The sequence below is a fragment of the Mirounga angustirostris genome, unplaced genomic scaffold (assembly GCF_029215605.1).
Source record: "Mirounga angustirostris isolate CCGP_5_RB_7025 unplaced genomic scaffold, mMirAng1.0.hap1 SCAF_14, whole genome shotgun sequence".
NCBI classification, from domain to species: domain Eukaryota; kingdom Metazoa; phylum Chordata; class Mammalia; order Carnivora; family Phocidae; genus Mirounga; species Mirounga angustirostris.
In genome coordinates, this window is record NW_026991722.1 from 87743536 (window position 1) to 87768275 (window position 24740).

The window sequence follows — 24740 nt, forward strand, 5'->3', positions numbered from 1 at the left end:
GAGGATGCCTGAATGGGTTATTCAAAGTACCACATACATAACAGGTGATGCTTTGTTAGGGCTGAGACCTCATTCCATTCTAGGCTCCCACACATTCGCTTCTCTTCTCTTCCAGTCCCCACAGGCAAAGGGTTTAAACCTCTGAAGTCTTTAGTTCTTTGCAACTGCGTCTCTCTTTCAAAGCTTTTCCTCAGTCTTTCAGTCCAATTCCTGATCCCACTTTCCCTAAGAGACTAGTCTGTTACCTAGTTTAAAAGCTAAATGCACACACACGAGGGCACCAAAAATATAAAGCAACATACTTTCAAGTGAGGATTGTTTAGAGTGTTCAGAAGGAATACAATGCAGAGGATTTGCTTGCATCACAAATATAGATAGGGAAGGTTTGCTCCAACTAGAGTCCAAAGAGAGTCGGCAGAGGCAGGAGACAAGATGCTGCAGCTCCAACAGCTCTTCAAGGATGCCTAGCTTCCTGCAGCTCCAGTATCAGTAGAAAGTGGGGGTTTACATGTGTGTATGCAAATGTCCTCTTTACCCTATTAAGTTATTAACTGGAACAGCAGGGATGATTTCTGTGCACATTGGAAAATCGGCCCCAAAGTGTTAGGCAGCCTTAACACTGTGATTATAATAGATAATAAATTGTAATCTCAGGCACTGAGCACATTTAATAGATACATTTTTCAAGGGAGGAAGTCTGAGCATTCAGATACACACAGCAAAGGACAGGTTCTTATTGACAAGGCCTCAACATCCAACTTCAAAGACATTGTTAGTTCTGGTGAATACCTCTTCCACCCAAGTTCTGGGTTGGGGGAAACGGCCTGCAGAGCCAGACGGGCCTGAGAAGAGGCAGAGGGGAGGGCAGCTGGAAGAGGGTGATGGACAGCGGAGGCCCTGGTGAGGGAAAGGCATGCAGCCCCAGGGCAAGGCAGCACAGGGGCCTGGGAGAACAATTGCGGACTGGGTCACAGCCCAGGGGCAGACCCAGAGAGTAAAAACATTTACTAGACAGCAAACGAAAAATCTCTGGGGCAGAGGAATTAGGGAAGAGGCCAGGCATCTTCTCAGGTACTCTCTCCAGGTATTAATGGTGGGAGGGAACCTGAGGGGAATGGCTGGCTCAAGCATCTCTAGCCCCAGGACACCTCTCCGGCTCCTGGGTCCACCTGCCAAAACGCTTTGTTTTCACAGCACCAGAGTTTCTTTTACCCCAAGCACCAGTCACACCGTACTGGACTCACTGACTTCTGCCTTTCACCAGGCTAAATGCTTCTGGAGGTCAGGAACCGGGCCTCCCTTTCATTCCCAGGACAGGCACACAGCACCTGGTATGTGCTCTGCACATGTTTGTTGAATAAATGAACACATGTCCGATGACTGGATTGCAGTCGTGGCTTCATGGCCTGTTGTTACAATGAATCAGATTCCGCCCCAGCAACCCTGGAACAACTCAGACACGCAGGCGCGCTTGCAAGAAGTGGGAACCCCGGCCGCTCTCACCCAGGCTGACGAGCACCCGCTGCAAGGCCTGGTAGGACGAAGTCTGCAGGTCAAAGAGGGAGAGTTTGTAGTCTGTGCTCAGCTGCGCCTCATGTCGGATTGTTTCAAACAAGGCCGATGCCCTGTAGAGCTGCAAGTAGGGGACAGAGAACGTCATTCATTCCCCAAAAACCAGAGACATTTCTGCACTGACCAGAGACAACTTCTACACCCAACTTGGTGCCCCAATCTAAAAACACTTTTTTAAGAGGTTCAAAAGGATGAGTCTTCATTTCCAGGTAGGTCCTTGTGGACTGGAAGAGGCATCATATCAGATCACACCCAGGAAAATAGAGTTTATGTGCTCAGATCAGGGGATCTAAAAGAAAAGGGTTATGGACTTCTAGTCTGAAAGTTGCAAGGAAAAAAAATCAGCTATTAATCCAACCAAGTGCTGATTTTGATGGAAACAAACAAAAAGCCTCTCCTTTTGTCATCAAGCAACCATAATTTAGCGCCCCTGCCTCACGGAGCCCAAGGGCGGGAATGAGAGCGGGTGTGGGGCAGGCAGGCTGGAAATGGACGAGGCTGGGGTGGGGGGAAGGAGGTGCAGGCAGCCACCCTTTCAGGAGGAGGTCGGCCTTTTGCAGGCAGTTCAGCTGACTCAAACACTGCCCTCCGCAACAGTGATCAGGGACAGGTCTTCCCCGGACAAGCTCCCCCGCAGCCACACCTGCTCACGGGGACACGCACAGGACCGGAGGCTCGGCATTCCTACAGAGACACTGCCTTGCTGCTCTAGGTGGCTTCTCCACAAGACTCTTCTCTAATATTTCTGTGCTGGAAGTTGTATCCAACTTTAAGTTCATGCAGATTTAAAAAACAGAATTCCAAGACTAAGAGACTTAGAGACTTAGTATCCCCAGTTCTACCACCAATTCAACCTGTGACCTTGGGCAAGATTTGGAGCCTCAGTTTCTTCTTTTCTATAAAGGGGATGGTTGTCATTCTAACTCACGGGGTCATTCGAGGAATAAATTCAGTGAGTGACAGTACTTGAAAATTGCCAATCACTATAGCAATATAAATTTCAACTTTTAAAACAAGGAACTAAAGAATTCTTTAAACTGCCTTTAATAGTTTAAAAAGGGGAGTAAAATACCATCACATTCCAGGAGGCCATGGCACAAGTTCAGTCACATCACCTCCTCAGCTCCGGTGAGTACCTCTCACAGGAGCCTTGATTCACCTGTCCTTGGGCCTCTGGCCTCGCACAATGCCTCAGCAGTAATTACTGCCTGCCTAAGCAGCTGAGTGTGGGATTTTGGATGACACCATCTCACAACTCCTTCAGCTTGACAGAAGAACCACAGCTTTAGGATCTTCCCAGTCTCCAGAGCCAGAATGAGAGTGGGCTTCTCTTCAACTATTGGTGCCTATGCAGAAACATGAACTCTGTGTGTGTGTGTATGGGTGTGTGGGGGTGAGAGAGGGAAGTATCTACTGATATGTCTAGAAACCTATAAAGACATTAAATCCAATCATTATGAATTCTTGAATTACTTCTGTCATAAAATGTATGTAATTTCATATTAAGGTTTAATGAGGAATGGTAGCACATAACACAAGAATGCCAAAGAAATCATTGAGAAATCTATCATATAAGTGAGCAGGAATCTTCACTATGGTTCAACACTTCTGGGTTGAAGATCCCATACGCCAACCCAAGGGTAGAGGTTAGTGCCTTCTAGTGAATGTCATCACTACTAGGACAGTAATGCCAAGGCCATTCATGCTTCTGGAAACAAAATCCATTTGGAACAGGGGTTCTCCTGCTCACCTGGTGTTGGGCCTCCTCCAGGTTCCCACTAGCCCAAAGGGAGAGGCCAAGACCATGTCGAATTTTGGCTTCATCTTCTCTTCGGCCCAGTTGCTCAGCTAACCTTAAGCCTGAAATCAGACAGACAAATGCTAAGGACACACAGAAGACAGACACCCCCCCCCCCCAACCCAAGGAGTCCTGGAGGGTAATTCTGCCTCAGGGGTGTATATAAAGAATGTTAACACAGCTAAATAAAATGCAGGACAAGAGGAGAATCAGACAAGGCAGAGTAAGCATTCTCTTCAAATTCTGTGTTAGTGGCGACCTTTCCAGGATACTCCAAGATGCCCCAGCAAGAGCTCAGGTGATGGCTATCAGCAGGAAACAGGTTTGCAGGGCAGGCAGAAACACTGAAATGTGAATGGAACCTAACCTGGCTGTCCTCCCAGCTGTGAAATCCCTAGCTCTGCAAATGAAAACTCCTGGCCTATAAATTTATCTAACCGAATTCCTTCGTGGGCAAAAGCTTTTCCTGACAGTTCTAGTCAAGTACAGAAGCCAAGCTAATACTCTTTCCTATCTCATGTACATAGCATCCAATCAGTGTCGATGGGAGACACATCTGATGTTCCCCCGAAAGCAGAATGCTCACACCATCTTACCCTGCCTTCTGTTACTGATGCCACTGATGCATTTCATGTCCAATCTGTTTTTCCTTTAAGGCTGAGACTTTGATATGCCTCGGCAGGGATACAGAACAAGTACTATTATGAGTTGAAAGCCTTAAATGAGACTGTCCTCATTCTAATGGCCTTCAGACAGACACCTGCAGTTTGGGTCACTTACCTACAGCAAGCTTCTGGCTTTCGGGACACCAGCAACCTCCAGGGCTTTGGGAGAACCAAATCTGAGGGCAACCATTTATTGTACTGGCCACTAAGCAGTTCTCAGCATCACTTTGTCCTCATGATCTGGCTCTCTATACACAGGAGTTAGCTTGTGCAGAAGTGCGCACAAAGGAACGACTTCCTTTTTAAAATCTAATTTAGAGTGGATGGGAGCCTGCCTCTGAGCATGCTGGGCCCATGCAATTTCTGACTTCTGAAAAGAAACTGAGTCAGTTGAGAGGATAGTAAAAGTGATATTCAGGTTCACGCTCATAAAATATTATGCATTTCACAACACACTTAACTCAGAAAACTCAGAAATACCATTGTAAGTTTAAATCATGTCACTGGGTAACAAAAATAATACTTGCAAATTATTCACATGTTAAAATACCTCATAGAATAGGAACACAAATGGAAGAAGATGGTGCTTGGGTGAAAACCAGGAGAATACTAGTTGTTTTAACCTTCAATACACTAACAATATTCATGAAGGCAGCTATCCCTACTAGATCTGGGTCTATGAGTTGGAAGTAAAATCCACTGAGGTAGCCCCCCTAAAGGTAAGTTCTGTGCGAGCAGGGACTTTGTTCCCTGCTGGATCCCCAGCATGTAGGACACACTCCAGCCCATAGTCAGAGGTTCTCCGATGAAGAGCTAAAAGCCACCGGGCAGACACGGTATCTGTCCCATCTGTTCTTATCTGCCTCTGCCTCTTAGGAATCTAACCCACCCACCCACCCAGCATCCCTGAAGCCTGGTTTCCCAGAAACTAGTTGCATATAACTCCATGTAGGTCACTAAATGGATCCAGGCTCCTTTTCTTCATTTGCAAAAAGAGAAAAAGCTGGATGAGACCAGTGGCTTTGACCATGGTTGTCTATACACATCACCTGGAGAGCTTATACAAAAATCCCAGACCAGGCCCCACCTATGAGATTCTAGTGCCCTGGGGCAGGGTGATGCTGACCTACAGCCCACTCTGAAAGCCGGGGGGCGGGGGCACCAAGGTGGTTTCTGGCTGAACTGTTCCCTCAATGCAAGAGGCTGCAGACCTGACTCAGAGAACTCAGAAAGGGCCTTTCCAGGTGTCTGCACCTGTCACAGCTCATAAGAATAGGCATCTAATCTGGCCCATGAGGCATACCAGGCTCTCTGGTGGAGCACATCCATGGAACAGACACCATGGAGATGCCATGATGGGAATTTAGATCTCTGTGAGACTTAAAATTACAACAGTAAAAATGAAATTGAGAGTTTTCCATAAATATAGAATTATGTTACAATGTCTCAGGCAAAGCAGCTGCTTTATGGAAACAATATTTCAGGAAGTACAAAAGAACACAGCTGAAAGGCTGTCATATGCTGGGTCTGAATTTAATAGTTTTCACAAATTCGACTGAAAATCGCCCCAGTCTGTTGGAATTTTACCACAGTCAAGTTTCAGGAAACCCAAAGCCAACTCTCATATTTAATGCATGGAAGCAGAGCGCCCACGGAGTGGGAGCAAAATAAGGTCTGGGAAGTGGCTCCCAGTCTCTCTGTGATCTCTCAGCCTGCAGGCCAGAGCAATCCCTGGTCTGTACAAAGGATGACAGCAAACCACCAACTCTGGGCCCATTCTCCCCTTTGCTTCCTGCTTCCCTCCCTCCTGGCTTCGCAGCTGGGGCTCAGGAGTAATGGGGGATATATCACCGTTCCAACCCTGCTCTGTGCTTAGAAACAACTCCACACAGGGTCTTGTGTGGTTCCTGGGGTTGGAAAACTTGGGCTGGTCCCCACTCCACCACGAACTGACCACATGGTTAGGACCAAGCCACTGTATTCTCTGAGCCTCAGGTCATTTGGCCGCAGACAGGAATAGAGATACACCTCTGAAGGTTACTGTGAGAATGAAATCCAATTAAATAGGGGCGCCTGGGTGGCTCAGTCATTAAGCATCTGCCTTCGGCTCAGGTCATGATCCCAGGGTCCTGGGATCGAGCCCCACATCAGGCTACCTGCTCCGCGGGAAGCCTGCTTCTCGCTCTCACACTCCCCTTGCTTGTGTTCCCTCTCTTGCTGTCTCTCTCTCTGTCAAATAAATAAATAAAATCTTTAAAAAAAAAAAATCCAATTAAATAAACCAGACATGCATGGACCCTTGGAAGCTGGAAATGGGAGTTTTTGCTTGGAAATCAGCAACTATTTCCTTTTACTAGTGAGCCAAGAACATCCTATCTGCCCTTCTTCCCTGCCAGGACAGGAGGATGTCATGTGCCCCTGTGAGGGGAAGTGCTTTCCAGAGAAGTGTAAAGGGGTGGAGGATCAACACACCGCTCTGGGACTTCTGCTTCCTGAGGAAGGAAGCGTCCAAGGACTGGCTCAGGTGGCTGTACAGAACCTGACAGCAGAGGACAGGAGCCGGAGGGGGCGGAGCGGGGGGGAAGATGGGGAGTGGAGGAGGAGGAAGGGGAGGTAGCCGCACTTTCTGGGCCTGTCTGGAACAAGACTGCCATAGCACCAGCTCAAGCACTATGGGCAATAAGCACTGGGAAGGAACCCTGGTCGACTGCTTGAGTGACCCTCAGCCTGGATTAAACCTCAGCTGCAACCTCATAATGCACTTCTTCATAGTTTTGTTATAGTTTAGATATTTTCAGGAAGTACAATGGGGCTTGGGACAGATGGGCGCTTTCCTCTGATTCGGGCCCTTAAATTTTATGCGACTAAATCTTACTTGATTCCTCTTGTTTTTTTTTAAAGATTTTTTTTTAATATATTTATTTATTCATGAGAGACAGAGAGAGAAGCAGAGGGAGAAGCAGGCTCCCAAGGAGCAGGGAGCCCGATGTGGGACTCGATCCCAGGACCCTGGGATCATGACCTGAGCCGAAGGCAGACGCTTAACCGTCTGAGCCACCCAGGCGCCCACTTGATTCCTCTCGTGTGGGAAAAGTGTCGTTCGCTCTGAAGGGCGAGGGCTCCGAAGAGCAAGGAGGGTATCAGCTCCCTGGGCAGCTGGCTGCCAGTGTTACACAAGCCGGGAAACATTCTGGACGAGGGAACGCCTTTGTGCTACTAAGGAACACTGTGGTTTTGGAGTTGAACTCATGATGTGGCCTCTGAGCTCCTCACTCCAGGCAGAGGTGGCCACTCTCAAACTGTGCATACTTCCTTCCAAGGAGACTCTGAACTTGATCTCAGAGTTTACCGAGAGACCACCCCAGACCTTTTCACTTACCTTCCTGTAAGTACATGACTGCCTGGGAATAGTTCTGCAAGGCATGATGGGTCCTTCCGAGGCTACTATATGACACTGTCTTGGCCACCAAGTCGTTCATCTGTGCAGCAATGCTCAAGTGCTGTTCCTGATAGACCACAGCCCTCTCAAAGGTGCCCAGGGATTCATACGTCAGACCCAGGTTCCCATAGGCACGGCCCTGGCAGGTGGGGTTGTTGGTTTCCTCTGCTATCTGCAGATCGAGCTGGTGGTACTGCAGGGCTGTATCATATTCCCCCATCTGCTGGTAAACGCCACCGAGGCCACAGGCCGCATCACTTTCCAGAGCTCGGTCTTTCATCTCTCTAGCGATGTTCAGCTGGCGTTCGAGGCAGGAAATGGCTTGTTCGTAATTCCCTAATTGGCTGTGCAGACTTCCTAGCTCTCCATAGGCCTGGGCTTTATTAAAGGCCTCACCGAGCTCATGGGCGACCACGAGCCTCTTTTCAAAGCACACAAGGGCTTGCTGCAAGCTCCCCATTGCCCTGTGGGGATGTAGACAGAAAAGCAATGATATTATTTTGTGCAGGTGCAGACATGCTAAAGCCCCCGAGAAAATGAAAAGCATTTGTCACTGTCACTTACTATAGAAGCTCTTAACTCCTCTTCTAGCTAAAATCTATCATGTGCCCTTAGAGTGAGATGCAGGGGAATTTCATAATCTGGAAAGCAATTCAAAAGTCATCCCTTAGTGACCCTCCCAAGAGTTTGAGATTCAATGGGATATACACCCCAGAGGAAACATAAAATATATTAATAGGCACAATGATAGCAAGTGAACTGTTTGGTTCTTCGGGCCTCCCAATTTCCACTACTGCTTAGACTATGTTTTTGAAATCACTTTACAATGGCTATAAATCTTTCACCCTGAGCTTCTCAGAGCACTCTGTGGGTGATGATTTAGTTTGACCCTTGCCCTTCCTCCACTCCAGGAGCCCTAATCCCCTGCTGATCTGGAAGGGCCGTAAATTCTGCAGACACAGACACCTTCTTGGGTTCCCCACATTCAGAAGGAAAGCATCACCTTGGCCAACAGTGTGTCTTTTTGTGCTGCTAAGAGATGACATGATAGGACTGGGAAGAGCATGCATTTTGGCGGCAGACCAAGTCAGTTGTGTGGGGCACATGAATTCCTTTCCCTGAGCCTCTGTTTCTGGATGATAGTAAATCCCACATCCCATAGCAGGTCATAATAAGTGTAGAGTAATACAGGATTGCCATAAATATTAAGCAAGATATCTCTGCAAGGTGCCTAGCATGATGATGATAGTATACATTTATTCACTCCTGCCAACTTCAGGTGGCTTTCCCTAAAAGCAACAAAACGGGAATCCACGTAATTGGTGGGTATAGGTGTTGCATTAATAAACACGTTCATATAATGTGAGAGACATTCAGAAAACATCAGTTGAATTGATGCATTCACCTTTCCTGTTCCCATTATCCCTTTTATCCTGCTCATTATGAGGTGGTCAAAAGAGCATTGCATTTGGGGTCAGACAGCCCTGGGTTTGACTCTCAGCTGTCCTTCATTTTTAAGCTGTGTAACCTTGGACATCGACCTAACCCCTCTGGGGCTTAGCTTCTTCCTCCATAACGTAAGGGTAATAATATCCCCGCTAAATTCACAAAATCACTGGGGGAGCCAAATAAGATACGTATGAAAATGCTTTGTAGGTAACAAGCCACCGTGCAGACAGTAAGTTGCCAACACGGCCACAAATGCTCTTTGTGCACGTGATCAACCACATCTGTCCTCTGTCGTCTTTACCTGTGTCCATTTCCTAGGCCCCGGTAAGCCTTGGCTTGGTCTTGCATGCGATTCAGGCTCTGGGCAACAGATAAATACTGTTCGTAGTACTTGATAGCTTCCTCGTAGTCACCCAGGGCCTCATAGCAATCCCCCAGATTGCCGTAGGCCCGGCCCCTGTCAAGCACAGACTCGTTTCCACTTAGCTGCTGCAGCATGGCCAACTGCTGCTCAAAGTAGCCGATGGCTTCTTCCATGACATTCATGTTCATCTTTGTGATCCCCATGTTGCCGTAGACCTGGGCTTCCAGACTGGGGTCCTTCAGCTTCTGCCCCAGATCCAGCTGCTCTTCATAACACTTGAATGCCATTGTATATTTCCCAAGGGCCATGTAGACCGCAGCCAGATGCCCGTGAGCTCTGCACTCCCCCGGCAAGTCACTCAGCTCCTGATAGACCTCCAACTCCTGCGTGTGATAACCCAAGGCCTTGTCGTATTTCTGGATCATCCGGTATGCCGTGCCCAGGGCTGCATATGCACTGGCTTCCAGTCTTCTGTCCTTGACATGGTGAGCCAAACCCAGCTGCTGCTCATAGAATTTTATTGCACCATTTATATCTTTTTTACAGATGAATATATCACCCAGGTTCCCCAGGGCTCGAAATTTAGCCTGGGAATTATTCAGCGACTGGGCTAGGGACAGTAGGTACTTCTGACACTCTTCAGCTTTGCTGAAGTTCAGCAGAGCCTTGAATGCTAGGCCCAAGTTGCAGTAAGCTTTCGCCTGGCTCAATTTGTCATGAAGGTCTTTGGCCAGAGCCAGATCCTGCTCATAGTACTTCACCGCCTCCTGGTAATTTCCAAGACAGTAATGGGCATAGCCGAGATTGTGGCAGACCTTTCCTTCTCCTTCCATGTCTTGAAGGTCAGGAGCGAGCCGAAGGTACTGTTCATAATAGGGGGCGGCCTGGACATACTCCCCCCGAGAGCAGTGGAAGTTGCCCAGGTTGCTGAGGGCCCGGGCCTCACTCTGGATGTCACGAAGCTCCCGAGCAATGTTCAGGTGGTTCTGATAATGTTGCAGGGCCCGGTCATGGGCACCCAGGGCCTGGTAGGCCACGGCCAGGTTCCCGTGTGTGGATGCCTGTGAGGCACGGTCATTCACTTCCATGGAGATCTGCAGCTCCTGCCGGTGGTATTTGACGGCCTGGTCGTACATGCCCAGAGCGTTGTAGGCGTTGCCCATATTCCCATAGGCACGGCCCTGGGCAGCATAGTCACTCAGCTCCTGAGCAATGCACAGGTGGGTCTTGTGGAGTTTCAGAGCAGTATCATAATCGCCTTTCATCTGGTGTATGATTCCTGAGAAAGAGAATAAAGGAAAGAAAAAGGTTAGAATTACTGATGAGCAGTTTGGGGGAAAAAATGTAATTTGCAACTCAATTTATACTCAAACACAATCCAGATGAATTAGAGAATTTAAAATAACAGAAGGTAGAATTAAATATTTATCAGCGCTCCGGAGGGGAAATAGCTTTCTAAGCTTTGAAGCAACAGAAAAAAACACAGACAGATTTGATTACAAAATTAAGAAGTTCTGTACTCAAATATGTATCTAAAATTAAAAGGCAAACCCAATACTGGAAAATATGTGACACATATATGACAAAATCCAATAGCTATGATGTATAAAGATTTCCAGTATTTCACTTGGTCTGATTTTTTTAAAAAAATTTAAAATCAAACCCCCAGTTTACTGAAGTAGGTAAAGAGCAGTAAATGTGAGCAGACAACTCATATCCAAGAAATACAAAAGTAACCACAGGGGAAAAGGCTAATTTCTTTTAATAATCAAAGAAATGCAAAATAAAGCAACCCCAAAGTACCATTTTACTTCAACTAAATTAGCAAACAAAAAATTTAAACAGCACCCTATACTGATGAGGTTGCCCTGAAATTGGTAAACACATCGGCTGCCGGACATAAACAGGAACAGCCTGTGGAGAAGCAGGACAACAGGAACCACATACACGGTCCTGCTCAGACCTGGCAATCCTACTCAGAGGAATATATTCTAAGGAAATCATCTGACACATGCAAAAGACTATTCGCGCAGCAATCTTCACTGGCAGCATTATAGATTAGTGGGAAATCAGAAACATCTTAAATGGCAAGCACTGGGGGACTGTAGTACATTTTGGTATATCAACTCAACAGAGGATTATGCAGTCATTAAAAGATAATTATGAAGTCTGTGTAGAAAAATGGGGGGAGGGGCGCCTGGGTGGCTCAGTCGTTAAGCGGGTGGCTCAGTCGTTAAGCATCTGCCTTCGGCTCAGGTCATGATCCCAGGGTCCTGGGATCAAGCCCCGCATCGGGCTCCCTGCTCAGCGGGAAGCCTGCTTCTCCCTCTCCCACTCCCCCTGCTTGTATTCCCTCTCTCGCTGTGTCTCTCTCTGTCAAATAAATAAATAAAAATCTTAAAAAAAAAAAATGGGGGGAAAGGGTTTTACAATAAGTGGAAAAAAGCAGAAAACAATGCTGCATGCTCCCCGGGACAACAACCAGGAAATTCAACATGTGCACATGCACAAGACCTTGAGGGGATTATGCAAAAATAGAAACTGTCTCCTAGCAAGGTGATGGGATTTGAATGATTTTTTTCTTCCAAAATTTCTTGGAATTCTGCTCTACGGCTTTTACAGTCAATAATAAGAGCACTTTAAACAACGCTCATAAACTATGCTCTAGCAGCTAAGCTATTGTTTCTACAAGCAGTTCAAAATGACATATATCATCAATATAAAAAAAGAGAAAGTAGTTCCAAATAAGGGATAGCATCAAAGTAACTGGGGAGGCACCTTTGAGGAGAACCTGGTTCATCCCAGCGGGGGCGGGGGTGGGGGGCACTGGAAAAGATGGACAGAAGCTAGTATGCAAACAGGTTCCTCCTTGCCCTTGGATTTGAACATACTTTTCCATGAATCAATGCGTGAGCTTTGCAGTGGTGACCAAAAACCCTCAGAAGTACAAAAAGCAAAAACACCAAGCTGGGTTCTTGTTAAAAGTCTGCACTAAAAATAGACATGCTGAGAAAGCAAGCTGTCAAAATCCAGGCCCCACAATTCGCCTCTCTCTGTGACACTTTCACTCACTCGCTCACTCACTCACTCCCGCGCTGCCCCAGGATTTACTGCTAAGGCTCGTGGTGGGCAGCAGGGACAGACAAAGGAGACGCAAGTCTGCCCTCAGAGAGCACGCCAGGGTCATCAGGGAGCCGGTCGTGAAACGTATGATGTCAGCACACATCATGAACGCTGAAGCGAGGGGGGCAGAAAGGAACATGTAAGAGCTGCTCTTCTGTCCCCGTGTCTTCCCCTGCCTGGGGTGGAGGTCTGCCCCATCACAGGACTTGCATCTACCTCTGGGCCCAGCCAGCTTTTTGATGTTAGCTCCACTCAGGGTACTGGATACATCATTTAGCCTCTCTGAGCTTTTCACAGCTCGTCTATAAAGTGAGGAAAAGAATCATCTCGGTGCCAATCTTAGAGGGCAGTAGTGAGGATCAAATGAAATCACGTATGTGCAAGTGCACCATAAACTGCAGCCTGGAATTCAAATATTACTCACTGAAATTACTATATGCTTCCAGGAAAGGGGATCCTCAAGGTAGCAGAGAGTACACAAACGATGGTAATGATTCTGGGTATTTTCTTATAGGAGTAAAGTATTGCATAATTTAAAAATAACTAAGTAAATAATGGTCCTCTATACAATGGAATAACATAATGTCATTAAAAATGGTGAAGTAGGAAAAAAAAAAACCCTTTGAGTTTGCCCTAGAACAAATGATTTAATTTAAAAAAATGGTGAAGTGGAAGATGATATATTGACATGGAAAAAATTACAATATATTAATGGAATATATGGTCACAAAACAGTACATTGTAATGAAAACATTAATGAGTGTATATACATGTATGCTTACATTTATATGTCTACATACAGCAAAGAATTTATTTAAATGTTAACCGTAGTAATCTTTGGGTGGTGGAACTGCCGTTTTTTTCATGTTGTTTCTCTGTATTTTAAGTGGGTTTTTTTTTTTTTCTATAAGGAATGCATAGCATTTGGTTTAAAAATTACTGAAAGGATTTTTAAAACTCTGATCTAACAAGCAAAGTAATATTCCTGGGGATTGGGTCTGGTCACTGCCCTGGGCTGGAGATGTCACCGGTCTCCTTGCTGGAAGGAAGGCAGAACCTGTCTCAAGGTTAGAAAGTCTAAGTTACACAAGGGGCAATACCTTAGCATCACCTGGAACCCCATTAGAGGTGAAAAATTATTAGTGACAAACATTTCAGTTCTAAAGACCTGAATTTGGCCTGTATCCCTAAACTGCTTTTATGTAGAGAGAAAATTTTTAGATTTCAAATTTCCGTGAATCCTTCAAGGAAATGAATCATTTGCTCCCTCTGTCCTCACTTTCTGCATTTCTAAAATGAGAGGGAAAATATCTGCCCAGACAAGAGTCTGTAGTTAGGAACAGGGCCAGGGCTTGGCGGGGTGGCGGGGTGGGGGGGCAACAGCAGGAGTGCCCACATCTCCCTCTGAGCACTTTCTCCCACAGCAATGCCTTTGCATTGATTTTGTTTTTCCCTCACAGCTTTTAGATTTCTTTGCAAGGGTTTTTTTTTTTAAGCCAATATGATCATCAGTTAGTTTCCAGGATGATGTTAAAAAGAAATAAGCAGTGTGAGCCCTTCAGAGAAGGCAGTGGAGGAAGCTCAGGTAAGCTTTCATGCTCCCTGCCACCAAGGACACAGGTCTCTCTTGCTAGCCCCCCGCCCTCACCACTTGTACACCATCTAAGAGGAGACTGGCTAAGTATGTGGAAGGCACACTATCATGGAGAAGCGCAGAACTTTAAGTCAGCAGTTCTGTTTTACAAGCCTGGCTCCCACCTCGTTCAGCTGGGTACCTTTGAGATTGTCACTTTATGTCTCTGAGGCTTTCTTTCTTTCCTTTTCTTTCTTTCTTTTTTTTTTTTAGAGGGAGAGTGCACACGCATGAGCAGGGGGGTGAAGGGGAAGGGGAGGGGCAGAGGGAGAGCAAATCGGAAGCAGACTCCACGACCAGCACAGAGCCCGGTGCAGGGGAGCGAGGGTGGGGGGGCTTGATCTCACAACCTTGAGATCATGACCTGAGCCAAAATCAAGAGTCAGTCACTTAACCGAATGAGCCACCCAGGCGCTCCTCCTTTTCTTTTCTAACAGAAAACTTTTTTGGTGTTTTTCTTTTCTTATTAAGGTCAGGTTATACCATCTCAAAGAAAAGGTATGAGAAACATAATGGTGTACATCAATAAGCTTTGTAACCTCTAGCATGCTATTCAAATATGGTACCAGCAGTATTTAGAGAGTGACAGAAAGGAAAAGGAATTCCATGTTTCCTCTTATGGCCTCCAGAGTCTGGCCTAGTTAATAGGGAGCAGTTGGGATGATAATGGCTACCCAGGGTTCATGAGTTGTGAAAGAAACTGCCTGCTGGTGACGGCAAAATGATCTGACCCCCAGCCAGCTTGCCCGTGCACTCCCCTTCCTCCTCATCTGACACTTCCAAGGCTCTATAAAGAATCAGGAAGATTTTCCAAAACAAAGACTTCCGGACACAGGCAAGGGCAGAAGGCGACGGGCCTGGCTGAGATGGGGATTTTTTTTTTTCATCCACCCCGTGTCTCTACTGTCCCAGCCTCTGCCAGCCTGGAGAATTCTGAACAGAACATTACACACTGTTGGCAGCCGTTCTCTTTGTTGAGGCAACATAAAAGCGGCCCTGAGAACTGCCAGCAGAGTGACTGCACATGCTGAGGAGATAATCTGCAGATCCTCCTTCCCTTTCGAGACCACAGCTTGATTTTCCAGGGCCGTCACTCAGATGAAGACTTACAGAGAGCCTGTAAGCAGGGGTGTGCTAGGTGACACATGCTGCAGGGAGGGGGGATTAAATGAAGATTAGTGGGGCAGAAGATCCTCACAAAGCCAAGTTCCCACAAGGCCGTACGGAGAAAGGACACACGGACGGGGATTTATACATCACCACGGTGGGCCTCCACCTTGGGGACAGGAATGGTCCCTGCCTGGGAATAGTAACACCTACTTTAAACGCTGTTGTGAGGGCCCAGGAGATCATGCTCATGAGGAGCCACCACAAGTGCCCAGGACATAGTAAATGCTCAATACAGTTTGCTTTTTATTATTAACCATTACCAGCAAAGACCAAGGAAGGTGTGAACAAGATGCGCTGAGCAGAATTTCTACTGAAATGAGAACATTTAGCATTTCAGCAGAGACTTCTGGCTGCGTGTTCTCTGTGAATTCTCTGGAAGGAGGGCCTCGGTGCACCTCCGCCAACAGTGGAAGCGTTCTTCTCGTTTACTGAAAATATTATTGCTGATTATTAATAGTACGTGATCCAAATGGGGCTTTAAGAGCTCCTCTGTTCTTTCCTGCTGCTTTCCAACAGGTTAGCTTCTGCCCCACCTAGCCAAAGCCCCAGCCATTCTCAGGAGGCATGAGCTGTGGGAGCTGGAAGAGGCCAGACTGTGGCCCAGGCCCAGTGAGAGGAAGTGAGGTCGTGGCAGAGCTGAGGGAGGCACTCTTGACCCACACGCCCTCAGCTGTGCCAGCCCATCCAAGATAAGCAGGAGGCATAAAGGAACTGTTAGTATTAGTCTCCTAGGTATGACATGGGACAGCAGCTGTGCTAAAAGTTCTCATCTGTTAGAAATACACCCAGAAGTATTTACAGATGCAACAACATGGTGTCTACGGTTTGCTTTTAAAAAACACTCTAACGGGGTGGAAAAGTGAGCGTGTATGAGTGGGTGGGTGTGGGTGTGTTTATGAAAATAGATGAAACAAGATTAGCAAAGTTTTTTTTTTTAGCAAAATGCTGATAACTGAGTTATGAGTATGTGGGGGGTTCATTATACTATTCCTTTTGTGTGTGTGTGTGTGTGAGAGACAGAGAGAACTTCCATAATAGAAAATTAAATCAAATAATCAAGATATGCAGAGAGATCTGTACGGCACATTCTTCTGTAGTCCCTTTTGGATCAGGAAACTTCCTCATAGCTAAGTCCTGATGCGGATATTTAAGTTCATTTTTCTGTCTGTGGGACCTCAGGAAAGAAAGAAATCAGCTGGTCACCAGCGTGGACAGGTATACCAGCCTCCATGTCCTTCCCCAATTTGGGAGGACTGAGAGCAACACAGTGCCTTGTTCCATTGCTTTGATTTCTTTATAGTCACCACATTTAATTTTACCTTTAATTTCAAAGGCTCTTAAAGGACAGGATAATATTTGGTCACTCAAACAGGCGGGGTGGGAGGGGGTGGTGAAAACAGCTGAAAAACGTGCTCCACAGAAAGAGCGCTGCATATTCACAGCTGCTCCTCCCAATCCTCCTCCTCACCAGGAGGAGTGGCCCCAGTTTCTTCAGGGCACCCGTTATTCCAGCTCTTTAGGTTCCCCAGATCCTCTCCCTCTCAAGTTGCCCGTAGAATTTTTCCACATTGCACCTAAAATATCCCAAGGCTTGGAGTGGGGAGGAGGGGACAGACCTGCTTAGTAAACAGATGGCTGGAATCAAAGGCATGAGAGCTAAGTGCTCTGTGTTAGAAATGCAACCAACTGGATGTTTTATCTCATCTTCAGGTTACTATTTATGAGCCTAGAGACAAGCTCATTCTTTTTGCCAGTGGAGGACAGCAAAGGTACAGAAATTTTTAAATGCAGATAATTCCAAAATTATTTCTCATGTGATTTCAGCTACAAGCATCTTCCTGGTAGGTAAGCTTTTCCTGAAAACCGGTGCCTGGCCCTCTACTCGCTAATTTCATGCACACTTCAAAACAATCCTGTGAGATCACTCCTGTGGTCTCAGAGATGCAGACGGTTCGAGAACTCACTCAAGCCCATACAGCTCCAAGTGGCAGAACGGATACTGGACCCTAGGTTCTTCTGACCCAGGAATCCATGCTCTTTCACCCGTTTCCCTTCTGGAATGAAGCTGCAATGCCTTCTAGTGAAAGGTGGCCATGCCTTTGCATATTAATGTTGTGGCAAACCAATCTTGTGGCAGCTGTATGAGGACAGATTGCTGGTCTGGCTAAATTTGTATCTAGATCAGGGAAGCGTACATTAGCGACCGAGAAATCCTAAGAGATGTAGGAATGGAGGAGGAGGAGGCAGATGTAACCATTTGTGTGCGTGTCACCTCTGGAGAACTCTTGGCCCATCACGTGTCTCTTCCGCTGCCCTTTATCTTAATTACATCTGTCCACTTTTTCTACCTGACCCGCCAGGCTCTTTCTGTTCCTCCAAAGGGTAAGTGAAGTTAAGGGCCTGTTATCTTCTTTTGCTTCAACAGCAATTTGAGATGTCTTCTGTGACACTGAGAGTTCACTGGCACTTCTGTCCCAGATACCGATTGCCCTCCCCTTCTGTTTCAGTCCTGAGGAGCCCACTGTAATAAGGCCAAGGAATTCCCTGCACACACCATCTCTGCCTCCTGCAGACAGACTCCACCAGAAACTACCTGTCTTCCCCCCTCTTTTATTGAGGCATAACTGACAAAACTGTATATATTTAAAGTCTATAACATGATGATTTGATATACATATTCACTGTGAAATGACTGCCACAATAATTAACACATCCATCACCCCTTTTTGCGGTGAGAATACTTAAGATCTATTCTGTTAGAAAATTTCAAGTATACCGTAAGTATTATTAACTGTAGCCACCATGCTGCACATTAGAACCTCAGAACTTATCCCTCTGATAACCAAACTTGGAGGAAATAAAATGCAGCTGGAAGAGAAACAGAGAGGCCCTATTTGCTTGATCCCTGGCCCTCAAGGCTCTCCTTAGGCTGGGTAGAGGCACAGTCGCTCCTCTGCAGCCCCCGCTTGTCACTGTCCCAAAGGTGTGGGCTGAATGACAGTGACAAGAAGCCAGCCTGGAGCTCGCTGGAGCCAAGTTATTTTACTGCTTTCATACATGGCCCCACTTCCTCGTTCCCTTGGAGAGTTAAAAACCAAGACTGCAGGTGAATAGCTCAGAAATTCCCGGGGCCTGTTCGGCTGTAAATCCTGAGGCAGTGGGGAAGATTAATTGTGCCATGAAGTAGGGGAAGTAATAATTAAACCTATTAAAAAGGAGGTGGCTGGAGAGGGGTGTTCCGGAGATGGATGACGAGGTAGGAAGTGCTAGGCACAGTCATCCCTAACGGCTGTGGCCAGGCCACTGCGAGAAAACTTGGTGGGAAGCCCAGAGCAGAGTGAAAAATACGCTGGGCCTGCCTGGCCAAGCCCCGCCATTAGTCACTGTTTGGAGAAGGCAGAGTGTGGCTGGTTTTCATTCTGGATCACAATAAGAAGAGGGAGGCACCCTCATAAGTTAACAATGCAGAGAATGTTACAGGGAGTTAGTTTCAATACGAAACAAACATTTCTTTTGTTTCAAGGTCTGGGGTGGAATCCCTGAAATGCAGAGATAACTGCTTCTGCTTCTCCCTTGAGCTGAGCCTCTAAAAACTGGACCAGTCCCACCTCCCGGGAACACCTTCTGAGTCCCTCTGGCCAGCAAAGTAAAGCGTGGACCAATTAAAATGGCATTGACAAACTTTGTGGATCCAGCACCAACTCAGCCATCCCTGACCCGTGCTCCCCACGTTATCCCAGCCAAGACGCAGCCCCTCTGGCCCTTCTACTCAGTCCCACCCTGCCTTGTATGCCTGACTTTCTCATCCCCTTTGCTTGGTTTGGACTGCCTTCCTCCCCCATCTGTGGTAGACTTTACTAATGTTCCCTGCTCTGGTTCTCTTCTACAACCAGATGCGTATTTCGTACTGAGGAGAAGTCAGGCGTGGTCGAGTGACTTGTTTTGCCCAGTGGAATGTGAGGAGAGGCGCTGTGTTCCTTCCAGACAGAAGCACTTCAGAGCTGGACTACAATATGCCATGCTCTCTCTTCCTCTGCCTGATTGACTGCAGAAGCTATGTGTTCCAGACGGTGTTGCTACAGAAGATGGAGCCATGGGAGGTCAGGATTAGTGAGGTGCATCTTGAGTGTTACGTGAACCTGTGGTAGCCTGGGTGTGAATATAATACTCTCTTGTTTTGGACCACTAAGATTTGTGGGCTGCTGTTACTGTACCAGACCCTAGTACATTGTCATGATGTACCATCCAGTATCAACCCTCTAAGCCCTTGTCATAACCTACGATTTCCAACTGTCCTAACAAAGTCTGTGTCAGAGGAGAGACACCTATTAATAGAAGTTTCCTGAGGGGCTTCTGAATCACCCACACCTCTGGATGTCCTGAATTCTAGCCCTGAATCAAGTGAGACCACTAAAATCTACCAACTTGAACCAAGTGAACTTGAACCCACACTGAACAGGCTTCAGTGAATTGAGGTTTCATCTTAATGCCCTAGAGTTAGTTGATTTTTGATTCAAGTTTGTTATTAGAAAAAGCACCCTGAAATCTATTATAATTTTTGCTGTTAAAATTTTAGTTACACTATACATTTGGTTACCATAATCCCATATATAAAATGTCTCTTGAGAAATTTCTTTTAGAATTCAGCTTTCCTTCCCCTGAGGAATTCTATGCTCCCATCTTTTGGGTAATAAGAATTATGTGTTTCTTTTTTTGCTCTGGCCACAAGGAAGCTCTCATTTAAATATGAAACTCTAATATAACAACCATGTTAGCCTCTATCAGCTATATGTTTGGGCTCTTTTCCCTGACCTTGGTTTCCTACTTTTATTTGTATTTCCCTGATCTTGGTTTTGTATTTCTATAGTATCATCATTTGATACGGTAAGCCAAGTAAAATCCTTTGTGGAATGAAACAAGTTAAGGGCAAGCAAGCAAGCAAGCAAAAATCTCTTTCATCTGTTGTATGTTCAGCTGACTTCGCCTCAGTAATCTGCCTACCCCCTTAGCCTGCCATTTCTCCACTTTTTTGCTGTTCATTTTGTGGGCCCTGTTCTACCAGCTTTAATAATCTAGAAGTGCCAGTAACTTGGAGACAGTGCTTTATGGAGGAAAGGCACTGTGACCAGAACTGGAATCTCCCTATTCCTGGCTCTACCACTTCACTGTCTCATGTTCTTAGGAAAGTAAGTACTTTTCCTGGCCTCTAGTTTTCCTCTATCTCAGATGACAGCTAGGAAGATCAAATACAAGTGAATGACAAGGTGTGATACTCCATTTTCTAGGGGGTGGGATTATTCCATACAGCTTCAGTTACCACAGTCCTTGATACTATAAATAACAAAATCAAAATATGCCACTCCCTCTACCATTATTTTACTACAGAGTGTAATTCGTTCTAAGTCTTAGATGCCATCATATTTCCAAAGCGAGCACACCAAAGGGAACTTGGTAACAGCTCATGTCATCCAAGGACGAGGCAAAATTATGGGCTCTGAGAATATTATAGCCAAGCTTTGCATGTGACATGAAAATAGGGCCCATTTCCTGAAGGGTCTCAGTCTGTGCATGTATGAGAGGAAACTCCCCCCTCCCCAAGGACATCTGAATATGAGGTGGGGCATTTTTGGTTGTCACAATATCTGGGAGCCCACACTGGCAGACTGTGGGTGGGGCCAGGGGTACCCAACAGCCTGCACCATGTGGGAAAAGTCCCACACAATGAAGAACCATCATATCCCCAAATGCCAGTAGACCACCTTGAGAAACACTGAATATTCTGAGGTGATTTTACGCCCTGGCACTAATTAATAATCTAAAAAACAAAACCCCACAAAACAACAAAACTTCATTTCTGTCCTGTCATCCAGCTGAAGCTGTTAAAATAAATCATGAAAATTAATTAATTGGGAAGTATTTTGGCTGGTATCCAATAATTTAAGCAAAACACCATGAAACTAGGAACCTTAATTCTAAAATCTGGCTTACTGACTGACTGCCTTCACCAGTTTCTTACCCGTGGAATGTAATTCATTGAAAAGATAAATGAGGGGCACCTAGGTGGCTCAGTCGTTAAGCGTCTGCCTTCGGCTTGGGTCATGGTCCCAGGGTCCTGGGATCAAGCCCCACATCGGGCTCCCTGCTCAATGGGAAGCCTGCTTCTCCCTCTCCCACTCCCCCTGCTTGTGTTCCCTCTCTTGCTGTCTCTTTCTCTGTCAAATAAATAAAATTTTTAAAAAGTTATTAAAAAAAAACCTTTAAAAATGGGGTCCCTGGGTGGTTCAGCTGGTTAAGTGCTCGACTCTTGATCTCAGCTCAGGTCTTGATCTCAGAGTCATGAGTTCAAGCTCTGCATTGGGCTCCATGCTGGGCACGGAGCCTACTTAAAAAATTAAAAATAAATAAATAAAAAATAAAAGACACCTATATATGGGCTTCCTCCCAATTTCATTAGGATAATTAAAAAGGGAGAAGGGGGCCCTTACTAAATAATAAAAATAGTAGTAGCACTAATAAATGACAATCATACACAAAATTCTCCTTTGTGAGCTCATTCAATACCTGACACCAAAACCCAACTGTGTGACTCCCAAATATGCAATTCCAGCTCAGACTTCTCTCTTAAGCACTGTCTCTTAAACCTAACTGCCTACTGGATATACCTCAGGTAACCTAAAACTCTATGTTTCCAAAAATGTTTGTGGAATTGTGGAGCAGAATTCAATGAAACACTTCACGGCACTTGTCAGTTTTCAAAGTCCTCAGGCCTCCATTAATTTATTTGACTAAAGGACAAAAGCTGGGTGGCCTGGTCTGCTTTTGAAGACACTCACAAAAGCCACAGGGTCACGAAGTTACAGAGGTAGGACCTGAACTCACCTGAGCCCACTGCCTGCCAGCCCAGCACTTTCCCCCGAATGACTTTGCCCCTCTGAGGGTCTGAGGCAGCAACGGTGGCCGGATTCAGCTGTGCAATCTGGGGTGAGGACAAAGCCCATCCCCCAGGGATGCATCATTCCCTCGGGTCCAGAGAGGATGAGAGGATGGCATGGTGTGCCCAGACCAAGAGGGAGCCCTGGAAACAGACAGGGAAAGGGAGGAGTAGCAGAAGAGCCGGCCAAAAGAACAGCCCTTCAAAAATGATTTCACTTTGCAAATTCAATTGCAAAGACAGATGGATTTTCCAGACAGGCTGGAGAGCAAATTATAAAATCTGCTTTCCCAAGGCAATCGGGTCTGAAAAGCTTCATTTTAAAAATTCACACTGGATAGAAAATTCAAACTCTATGATTGTGTGAAGTGTTCTAGCTAGATTAAGCATAATGCTATCAAAACAAGTGATTCATATATTCTGTTCATTTTTCTGTTAGTACATGGGCTTTTGGTGAGGGCAATTTCAAAAACATGGAAAAGAGCAAGATAGGATTAAAACTGTGATCCATTTACTGCTTTCAGTTTTTCTTCCCGTTCTGCTTAATTGAGAGGGATTTACTTAGGAAATTAGAGGCTCCTGAGGCTAGCTCACTCATGCATATCACAGAGATGATATTTAAACACGTCTTACTAGAAATCTCTTGTGAACTGCTTTAAATCTGAAACTCCATTTACCTCTTTTATTCAAATTGTAGACTCACAGGGTAAGAGGAACCGTAGAAATCACTGAAACTTGGGCTTCCCAGAACATTTGTTAGTTCTTGACATATCTCAGCCCTGCTACATCAGGAAGGGGTGGGTCCCCGTCTGTCTATCTGGCCAACCACTTCTTCCATGTACATATAAATAAAAGAACCACCTAATCCTCCCCCTCTGATTATTTACAGGAACATTAATGCAGAATACTATTAGTGTCAAGATCCAGAGCAGACAGTTTTAAAGCTTCTGTCGTTTTCTTTTTGTCTTTTTGGTGTGCATATTTTTACATTATTGAGATTCTATAATGATCAAATTTGCATATAATAATCTCAAAAATATTTTTCAATTATAAAAATAATACATGTTAAAAAATGCTTCTGGAAGATAGCAAAGTTGGGCTCACCCAACACTCATTTTCAACTCTCTCCTTTCTCCCTAGCTGCCTCTAGCTATGGGGCTGGAAAGCTAAATATTCACCTTCCCAATCTCCCTTGCAGTTAGGATTGGCCAAGTGACACTATTGTGGTCAGCAGACAAAAACAGAAGTGTGTTGGCATTTTAGAAAAAGCTTTTGCTTCTCTGAAATAAGTAAAAGGATACAGAAGCAGCTGGCTTAGCATGTCCTGCTTCTGCTGATTTGAACAAGTCATGATGCCTGGAGCTTCAGCAACCACCATGTGACCACAAGGACAAGCATAAAGGACTAGCATGAGTAAAAGGCCAAAAGAGTTAATTGTAGAGTAATAGGCCCTGTCATCCTTAACCTCTGAACCAATGTCAGATACCTCACATTTACTGTTTTGTGCGAAAAACAAGCCCCTATTTGTTTAAGCCATTCAAATCAGATTTCCTGTTTCTTTGCCAAAGGATTGCTATTACCATATTCAATGTAGAAAATGTGAAATACAGAAAAACTCTACCTTACTTTGTGACTGTCTGAAATAATCATTTTGCTAACACCCAAGCACAGTTCCTGACAATCTGTTTTTGTGTTGGTGTCGACTGTTTGGGTTATATTATTGAGATCACATTACATGTACTGATTTTTAAAGATAATTAAAACAAGACCAGGTCCTTAAAGGAAGATAATGATAAAAAGGATTTTGATGACAGATATCTGCCATGGTCTTTGTTTAACATTAGGTCATTTAATATGGATTTAAAGGATGTAGACAATCATTTCTCAAGTTTCTTGGTAATGAAAATGGCCATTATGTTGCTCTCTAAGCTCTGCTTTATAGAATAAAAGAACATTTTCAGTTCAATAACTTTTTTTTTTAATGTTTTATTTATTTATTCATGAGAGTCAGAGAGGCAGAGGGAGAAGCAGGCTCCCCACCCAGCAGGGAGCCCGACGCGGGACTCGATCCCAGGACCCCAGGATCATGACCTGAGCCGAAGGCAGACGCCCAACCATCTGAGCCACCCGGGCACCCTCAATAACTCTTCTGACAGTATTTTCACAATGTAAAAGTAACTAAGCCATTCTTAGGAAGTGCTGGGCCAGAAGAACATCAGTTAAGGCTTTCAGGGGTATCACACTGGACAAGAGATTCCATTTGCGATCAGAGGTGAAGGATGTGGCAAAAGAAACACATTTCCTGGTATTGGTCAAGGAGCCCAAGAAGGGCAGTTGACAGAAACACGGCAGGTTCAAATTTCTCTTGGCAGCAGAAGCCACCTTCCAACACGCCAACCAACTGAAAGTGGGAGCAAGATGAGAAAAAGAAGACCCTCAAGCCCTATATGCTAATACCTCCTAATTCTTGTCTTCATCTCTTTGTTCTTTTCTTCTATATTCTAGCAGAGCTTATTTTCCACACCACTGACTCAGTTTCCCACTGTATCAGTAACATTCAGTTCTACCTTTACTGCAGATCTTGCATTGTTAGGTT

At 45.5% G+C, this 24740-nt stretch overlaps 1 protein-coding gene across 4 annotated transcripts in view; it reads right to left on the bottom strand.

Moving 5' to 3' along the window:
- Positions 1-24740, bottom strand: part of TTC28 (tetratricopeptide repeat domain 28) — a 629548-nt gene that overhangs the window by 110566 nt on the left and 494242 nt on the right. For all 4 annotated transcript variants that reach the window (XM_045887410.3, XM_045887409.3, XM_064578589.1 and 1 more), the window contains 4 exons: positions 9225-10566; positions 7415-7938; positions 3323-3432; positions 1504-1633 (listed from right to left, as the gene is read on the bottom strand). In XM_045887410.3, coding sequence (XP_045743366.1) covers positions 1504-1633; positions 3323-3432; positions 7415-7938; positions 9225-10566 — 2106 coding nt within the window. The remainder of the gene's footprint in view (positions 1-1503; positions 1634-3322; positions 3433-7414; positions 7939-9224; positions 10567-24740) is intronic.